General features: G+C 39.4%; 1 protein-coding gene across 2 annotated transcripts; it reads right to left on the minus strand.

Moving 5' to 3' along the window:
- Nucleotides 1-927: 927 nt before the first annotated feature.
- Nucleotides 928-7654, minus strand: LOC133525257 (uncharacterized). 2 transcript variants are annotated; one of them, XM_061861550.1, is made up of 3 exons: nt 6665-7654; nt 6458-6571; nt 928-6181 (listed from the first exon to the last, which is right to left on the minus strand). In XM_061861550.1, exon 3 carries the CDS (start codon nt 3423-3425, stop codon nt 1218-1220), a length of 2208 nt encoding a protein of 735 aa, XP_061717534.1. In that variant the 5' UTR covers nt 3426-6181; nt 6458-6571; nt 6665-7654; the 3' UTR covers nt 928-1217. The 2 variants fall into 2 exon arrangements, with proteins under 2 accessions (XP_061717534.1, XP_061717533.1); XM_061861549.1 differs by having other exon boundaries at nt 928-6571.
- Between the last annotated feature and the right edge of the window lie 1696 nt (nt 7655-9350).

Genomic DNA, 9350 nt, shown 5'->3' on the forward strand with positions numbered 1-9350 from the left:
CTAACAGTCTACAAACACAGAGTTTCTTAGTTATTAAGGGCCTCTTCACTTCCGTGAACCAAATAGTCCCTTCTTTACATATATGTAGTTTTCCTTTGTTTACATGGAACAGAGAGGAATGTCCTTATTTTATGTTTGGTTAAAATCTCCTATAAGACCCCCTCTCATCTCGCATGGTAATGCGAATGTAGTGACGACACAGAATGTTCAGTCAGCTGCACTGTGAGGACCTTTTTTAAGTCCTTTCGCGCTGTAGCCCATTCATTTATATATCCATATCGGGGGCGAGCGCCTCGACGCTCGACATGAACATTATAGGCGAAACCCTCACTGTCGGACCACAACCGAATACAAAGTGCAATTGCATAATCCATTTTCATATAATGTAATAACGTTCACACTCGTTGCTCGCTTATAAAATTGTGAAGACAATTTGTAAAAACACATCCGTTACTAAGTCTTTCAAGTCGATCTGCCTTACTGACAATAAGTCTTCGTTTTGCCTACGGAGAAAGTCATATTTTTTACCATACGTCAATACTATACTAACGTGTTTGCTCAGGTTGAGAACAATGTCGTTGGATTTTACAACTAAATAACTCTCCTTAACACTTTTACAACTAATCAAAACCCTTAAAGTTAACCGTGACCTGCTTAACACTAGCACTGCACACTTGAACGAGATCACTGTATCGGAGCAACTTTAATAATCATGTAGTTTTCATGAGTCGGATGATCTCCATCGTCGTTGATGATCTTGAACCAAATGGCATTCCCATACACGTGAAGCAATGCAGTTGTATGCCATCACTAATGGTTTGTGAGTAGAGATAGGAGTTCCATCGCTTGCACGATTCAATTAACAATTTGTGCTTCTGCGGGAGCTCTTTAATGGGCATTAGGGTGGAGCGTTTTTTTTTTTGTGGATTTTGAAAAAGGCGGGGTGCGGGAAAGTTGCATATTGGTATTAGGATTAAAATGTATTATGGGAGTAAACTCGTAAAATGGATGGAAGTATTGCCACCACGGCATTGAAATTCTGATAATTAGGAAAAACAATGGTTTATTAAAAAAAATTAAAAGTGCACTTCTAAGTATTTTTTCATGAAATTATAAAAACATAGTAATTAAATACAAGTGAAATAATTAAAATTAATCAATGTAACAGCGATATTCTGGTTTTTTAAAATGTAAATTAACATTGTAAAATCGACAATTTACTCAATTTTGTACTCTTTTTTCGTGTTGAATGAGGGCATTACTTGGAACGATTTTATTTTGTTTCTAATCCAGCCCTCTCTTCGATTTTGTCCACAAACAGCTGCACAAGATTCCGTTACTAATTTAATGCATCTTTCTGTTCCTTGAGTGTGACAAGGGATATCCTGAAAGACCTGCAATATTTCTGAGGTGTTTTTTTCGGGATCCATCAAGGCCGCAAGAATGACGTCGGTAGGGTAAATTTTGGTGAGAGGTGGTTCAGATGGCTTATCCCAGGCCACGAGTTCTGTAAAATCCTGTGCTTCGAAATTAAACTTTGGTACTTTAAAGACTCGCATAGGAGTACGACCAGTAGAACTATCGCGTATTTTTAAAATCCTTCTCAGTGCAAGTTCTCTATTGTGCTTCCGGTCATCTGCTAACATCGCAATCAGGATATTTTCTGTATGGCCAAAATAGCCATTTCTCTGTATTACCGGATCTATCACCTTCTTAAGTTTGTCCGGAAGGTATCGTGAGAGTTGAATTGTATCAAATAGATGTTTGGCGCCATGAATGCAGCTCGGGTGAGTTTTAATGCGAAACCACATGGGGGCATAAACCTTAATTACGAACTCTGTCAGTATTTTCAGATTTTTAGCTGGGTTTTCAGTCGCAATGTAGAGTCGGAGGATACTGTTTGCCGTAGTAAGCCATCTTGAATGACATATTTTTCCAGGCCTGCGTTTTGCCAATCTCTCGTCGCACTCGCCTTTACTGATCGCTTGACACATTTCCAGCAGATACAATTGGTCTGTACTCAGATCATCGCGGCTCTTCGTTATATCTGGTAAGCAACACGTTATAGCGTTGAAGGATTTAACAGGAAGTAACTCACAATTGTTTAGTGACTTGCCAATCGGCCCACTAAAGCTTTTTGGACCCGTGGTAGAGCCGTCCAAGTTATCAAATAGATGTCGTAAAGCCAATTCGTTTGCGTGCAGTTGACATATTAGCCATTGAAGTGGCTGTTGTAGTTGGTTTTCAATCAGTTTTATAATTCCTGCCTTGTTGCCCGTGTTAACGACAGTCCCATCACAACCGATAGCCAGAATATTAGTCAGACTAATTGAATTTTCCGCAAAAAAGGAACATAAACTTGTAGCAATTTCTTTAGCTTTCCCGGACTTCAAAGATATATGGCCCAAGTATTTTGACCCCGGTTCCATCAACACAGTTATATGCTCTTCTACTATAACTCTTCTTCTACTGTCTTCTTGAACTAACGTCTTGTCCTTCCGGCCATCAAATGAAATGCAAATGTACTCTGGAATATCAGTGAAGCCTTGTTTCATAACTGTTTCTCTTGCTTTAGATCGCATTCTGCGAATTTTGGACCGATCAACAATGTTATCTGAGCTTTCCCTTGTTATTAAACCAATGTCTTGGAGGGTGGCAGAAACTAACGCAGCACCGGCTCTATCAGAAATCCCATAACGATCCAATGTTCTTGCAACTGTCGCATACGATACTGGTGGCACACTTGTGTTACGAGGAGCCTCACTCACAGATAGCAAGGGTTTCAAGCTGCTTTCATTATTTATCTCCCTAGAAAAACTCGATCCATCTCTAGGTTTTGCGATATCAATCGCCCCAGTCTCGGTCAATAATTCTTGTTTTTCACATGGGGTTTTCTTAGCTTCTCTTTCAAGTTTTCTCTCAAATCGTTTCGTAGTTACCAAATCTATGGACCCAATCATCATTTTTCTCTCATTCCTCTGATCAATCATAAAATCTCTTTCTTGTATCGGTATTTTTCGACGTTTTTCGCACAAACATGAAATGAAGCACGAACATTTGCAAGAAGCTATGTCGAATAACTTTTTGCTGTCTGTTTTGAACTGCTGTAGCTTTTGCAAATAATTATCATTACTTTTCCTTTTTTGGTAAGGTTTTAATATAAAGCGGTACTTATCGTGGTATGCTTTTATACGAGCTACAATGGTGCGATGTTCTATAAAGGGAATGGAAGCCCTCGTCCAAATCTTTTCGATTTCAGTAGCAACGGTTTCCGCCGTTATTTTGACGCGATCTTGGCGTTGTTGTATATTTTGTGTAACAAGTAAGTAGTACCTGATAACATCCTCGTAAGTAGGTAGTACGTTTTGAGGTAATTCCTGTCCATTAACAAATATTGGACACTTCTTTCCACTGCGTAAACTCATTATATGCGCGCGCTCCCGCCGTGATTTATGTTCGCTAAACTCTTCACAAATTAAAGCAAAACAGGCGTGCGATCAATTAGAATTGACAAATCACACTAAATTACACTTGCTAGTTTAAGGTCAAACCACCCCGCCCCTCGCCCCTGACCTGCGCGGGGGCGAAGTGCATCTCCCGAATTCCCGCCATCGCGCGATTTGCAGACGAAAATGGCAAGTGTTTTAAAATTATTTTGCAATAAAATATGTCATTTTTCAATTTTTTTTATTGTATTTATGTTATTAATAACTCGAATAATAGAAATCTTTTAAGTAAACTTTATTAGTTAAGTATATTATAGCCTATCAGAAATATCGAGAAATTTGATATTTTCTGAAAGTTTGGGAGCCTGGTGGCAATACTTCCCGGGGATTAATTTAAATAAGATTTTGTATACATTATATTAAGGCTAATTGGCCACTTTCAAGAACCCCGCAAAATCGAATTTCCCATAAAAAAAAGTTTTCATACAATGAGCGCTCCACGCTAATGGGCATCCACTTCACGAAATCAGACCCGATCTCGTTGAACACGGCGAGGTTGGCGGAGGATTATGATGTTGAAGACGTAATTTCTTCGGTTTCAAAAAAATATACGATTATTAAACTCACACAGATAATTATAATCACTGAGAGCGTGTCAGCGTGCGTGCGTACAGTGAGTTATACTGGCGCTTGTCAGATACTGTATGAGCTGTAAAGACATACGTGCGCTTATATATCCGTCGCCTCCCGTTTGTGTGAAATGAGTTTACACATATACACACGCGCACGCCTACACGTTATTGAGGCTATAAATTATTTATTCTTAAACTTGCTATGAAATCATGACATGACTTATGTCAAATTAGGTCCGGAAATACTACATATCAGGTGCGATGAGTGAAGATATGTAAAGGAATTTCATACTGCCTTACACACCTAGGACTGTAAAGCAACCTTCTTTTGTTTTTTAACGTTAAATTGGGGCACAACGTCTTAGTATTCAACAATCAACAAATAATATTTTTCAGTTAGCTTGGTACGGTGATCTGTTGTGCGTATTCGTTGCTAAGCAACGGCGGTGGCGCATCGCGCTGGCGCGCGGACTTACGCGCGTAAAGCACCGCTGGTAGAGTGGCGAGCCGAGTACGTCGCCACAAAACAAATTGACTACAATTTTTTGTTTTATTGCAAGTCCGAGAAAAGCACAATACAAATCTCGGCGAGAAACGGGGTTGCCGGCCGCGTATCTTTATCCGGCCTCGTTACGCTCAGCCGTATATATCTACTTGGCCTGCAACCCAAGTTTCCCGGCCTCCATAGCAATGTACTATTTCTTCTAATGATTCTTTTAGTAGCATCTCAATATGCCAAAGCATACTTAGCTCAGGCTCGCTACCATTTAACAGCATGGCATATATCGGCTCGTTTTTAAATTTCGCTCGGTGTCATCTTTATCTTCATCGTAGCGTTCCTTATCCTCCTCCACCTCGAAGGCCTTCCAGACAGTGGGGGCGCGTATTAACGCCAACAATTTGTTTTCTGTTTTTCATCCGTTATTTTTAAAACGGTCCCTGATACTACTTAAACCTTATAACCCCTAAAGTTAAAATACTAGCTAGCACTGCACACTTAAACACACACGAGATCACTGGATCGGAGCATATTTAATAATCATGTAGTTTTCATGAGTCGGATGATCTCCATCGTCGTTTATGATCTTGAACCAAATGGCAGTTGCTTCGTAATCCTGGGAAACCGCCGTGACACCTTCGACAGATATCGATACTCCGAATAGAGTATTATGGAGCTGCTAATGCTCATCCAGGTGACAGTGGACAATACGCTCGACCAGAAAATCTGGGTAATTTCCATATACGTGGAACAATGCAGTTGTATGCCATGCGTGCCATGAGTAATGGGTTGTGTTCCGGATGTATGGGTTGAAGTCAATCTAATAATAAACAAAGCCACTGTAGAAGAAAACGAATTACTCTATAATCTTCTCTACGGTTTCGTCTGAGATAATGCATTAATACAGTCGCTCTATGTATATATTTAAAAACGTCACTTATCACATCTCATGCTTCAGATTCTTGCTCCGCGGCTCATAGTATTCATCTCCAGAATTTGACTGTCCAGAATCTTCATAAACGCCATATGAAACGGCACATCTGGTTAGTAACACATTCACTTAAAATTGCATTAATTCTAAGGACCCAACTCAAATTCCGTACCTCGCAGTTTCGGTTCTAAAATTAAATCTCTTGACGACTTGCCTTGTTATATAAGTTTCTGAGTTAAAAAAAAGTTGAGTGCTTAACAAGTTCAACAAAGGTCAATCAATAATACTATTGATGGGTTTAGTTTATATTTATAATATAATAATAAAATGAAACTACTTTTAAAAGTAAATTATAAATTTTAATACCTACTTTAAGCTTTCATTATATTTATGTATAACCTTAAACCTAACCTTATAACCTAACCTAATTTGGCGCGCTGCGCCTCCGTTCCTGCCGAGGAGCCAGGTTACCCACCGGGTCGGGTGTTAACGGACGCCTCAGACGCCTTGGTGGTAGCGAAGGCGCTGGATGCACGATGTCTCCGGGGCGCACCGGCAGCAGCGGAAGCCCAGGTGTATCCGCCGGCGGCCACCATATTAGGGCCGCCACCAGTTCAGGTGGTGAGGAGGTGATATATCCTCCGGCGGCGTTGGTGGTGGCGTATTTATTCCGCTGCGAACAGAATGCACATTTAATTGTTATCTTAATGTAAGTCAGTAAATCTTAATTCTGTTGACGTTTAGTAGTCATTAATTAGAACAAAATAGTAGTGTAAAATATTATCATCAAAGAATAAGAATTAAAAATTCTTAGTTTATTTATCAGAAATTAATTGACTGGTAGAGAATGCTTCATAGGATTAGTCCGCGTTTTGCACGATAATGTTTTCTATTGTGCAATAAAGATTAAGTAAAAATATGAAAATGTCTATAGAAATTAAACACTTACCGGAATGCAGATAAATAATGATTCAATCGCTTCTTCTGTTGTGTTTTTTTTTTTCAAGTCTTCACTTGGGGGGTAACAGCTTTGCTGGGATCGTCAGCTGAGTAGAGAGTTTCACTGGAAGAAAAAATATATGTTTATTAATTATTCAAGTTTTCGTTAAATTCATTATTCAACTTAGTGAAATTAAGCTAGTTTTATTATATTTACATTCGCCTTCAATGTTCTTCAAAGAATCAATAAGGTTTATAATTCTTTCATCTTGTGTTTGTTTCAGTCCAATCTTTTTTTCTTAAAATGGATCCCAGTTTAAGTAAAAGTTTAAGCCCTTTTCGGGATACAACAACTCGAAGTCAATATTTATCTGGAAAGTAATAATCTAGTTATAGAGGCCCGGTAAATTAGGTTTTTGGTTAGTTTCCGTTCATGTCATCTCAGATATTGGTTAATATGGTATTACAGACTTACAGATTACAGACTTTAGCTTTTTTTTTTTTTTTTTGACAGATTTTAGCTTTGTCACAGGCTACGGATACAGAGCTTCGGGACTTAATCAATGGCGGTTCATCTCTGAATTTAGAAAAAAAATCATTTGGATCAGTCAAGTTATTTTGTGATGTATCTCGGCCAGCGCCTGTGCTGGTACCACTACAAGTATGCGGAAAAGGCAGATAAGTGCATTCCCCCTTGTGCGTATTCAAAAAACTAGTAGATCGGTCGCTCGTAGCGGCCAGTGAAAGTGTTCCAGTGTCAAAGCGTTTATTTGTTACTGACGCTAAAACAAAAATTCAGTTTTTGGTGGACACCGGGTCCGATCTATGTGTTTATCCGGTTAGCTTTTTGCGTGCGCAACGACGTCATATTAAGACTGATTATGAACTTTACGCCGCAAATAATACTACCATTAGTACTTATGGCTGGCTTACCTTGTCACTTGATTTTAATTTACGCCGTATGTTTTGTTGGCGCTTTTTAATCGCTGATGTGAGCAAACCTATTATCGGAGTGGATTTTCTCTCATTTTATCATTTACTTGTCGATGTTCGTTATGCTCGTTTAGTCGATGGAATAACTTTGCTCTCATCAGCCGCTGTAGATGCTTCAGCTTGTCCTTACCCCAAAATTAAAGTAATTTCTGGTAATATGCCGTTTCACACCTTACTTGAGGAATACCCGGACATTATTAAGCCTGCCGGTAATCCTCAGGAGCGTAAGTGTAAACACCAGACGCAGCACTTTATTAAGACTACGCCAGGTGCGCCTGTATTTTCAAGGCCACGGCGTTTAGCACCGGATCGCCTCAAAATTGCGAAGCGGGAATTTGAGGATATGGTGCGCTCGGGGATTGCGCGACGATCGGAGAGTCCTTGGTCGTCTCCGCTGCACTTAGTACCTAAAAAGGACAATGGCTGGCGTCCTTGTGGCGATTATCGCGCTCTTAACGCACGGACTGTCCCTGATAGGTACCCAGTGCGGCACATCGCTGATTTCTCGCATAACCTTTTTAAATGCAAGGTATTTAGCAAGTTGGATTTAGTGCGCGCGTATAATCAAATTCCCGTCGCGCCCGAGGACGTTCCGAAAACGGCAATCACGTCGGGGTCACCAATTTATGTGGTGAACTAGCCTAATGAGAGAAGTAAAACCAGCTAGTTTCCACACTAATTATATATATATTGTCAATAACGGCACACAAGAGTCACAAGCACAAAGAGAAGAAAATAAGAGTACAAAGCAAAGCACAGCACAGTATAGTTGAAGAGAAACTTAAAGTAAGCACAGGAGATAGAAAAAGCACATAAGGATAGCGTACATAAAAAGAAACTAAAACTATAAGCGCTATTCGGCGCGCAGCGCAAACCGAATTTTATCCCAAATGTAAGCGAGTCGGTGCGTAAGCATTAACCGTTACTCGGGCGGCGCGAGCGCATGCGTCCAGCCTCGAGAGTGGATATCTGCCGACTAACTAGGATTTCCGAGCGCGCACGAATGCACGCTCGGGCCGCCGATCTACGGCGAAGCGAACCGAGCGATAAGGCAAGTTCTTGTTCTCCGCGCTCGCGTCGCGCGGAACCGTAACGGCGTTTGAATATAATAACATTAATATTATTTATTAATATATTAACAATTAAAATATCTGTCGCCACACGTTCAGTATGATGTCCTGAACATAAAAATATGAGATGACAAGCGCGAAAATGGTGGGGGTAGGAACTGTGACGTCATAAAGTCGGCAGTACAAAGATTTTTTATTTTCTTTTATATATACCCACATGGTATATATAAAAGAAAATCAGATGAAAAAGCTTGTTGAGTAGATTTCCGTACAATGTTTTCCGATTCTAGGAGTGAATTTGAACGATTTAGCTTTTTGTTATTTTTAAATGAATATCCCCGCGTCACAAAGAAAAAAAGACAGAAGAGAAGATATTGGGTTCATGATATAAATAGAGAGAAAATTTGGCGAAAACCACATATTCTTGCAGAGGTTGGAATGTGATGACGACCGATTCTTTATGTACTATGTCTAAAGAACAATATGAGGAGATTCACACTATAATTGAGTGTGACATAAACAAAGAACATAACAAGTTTCGGAAACCAATAAGTACTAAAGAACGACTAGCAGTTTGTCTACGGTAAGTATGTGATATTCAACTAAGGTTGCCACTTTTTTAAAGTTAAAAAAAAAATCCTGTGGAAATGTATAATACATATAGAAATTTAAGACCAAAACCCTTTGGAAATATATCTTTGCTTTCCAAACATTTAATTTAACTGTGTACTAAGCTGAAATATAGGTCGCAACCCTAGATGTAACTATGATAGGTGATAGGTGAAAACAAATAATAATGGTTCAGAATATTTTTGTAGTAAATTATTATTTACATAAAAA

The sequence above is a fragment of the Cydia pomonella genome, chromosome 14 (genome assembly GCF_033807575.1).
Source record: "Cydia pomonella isolate Wapato2018A chromosome 14, ilCydPomo1, whole genome shotgun sequence".
Lineage (NCBI taxonomy): Eukaryota > Metazoa > Arthropoda > Insecta > Lepidoptera > Tortricidae > Cydia > Cydia pomonella.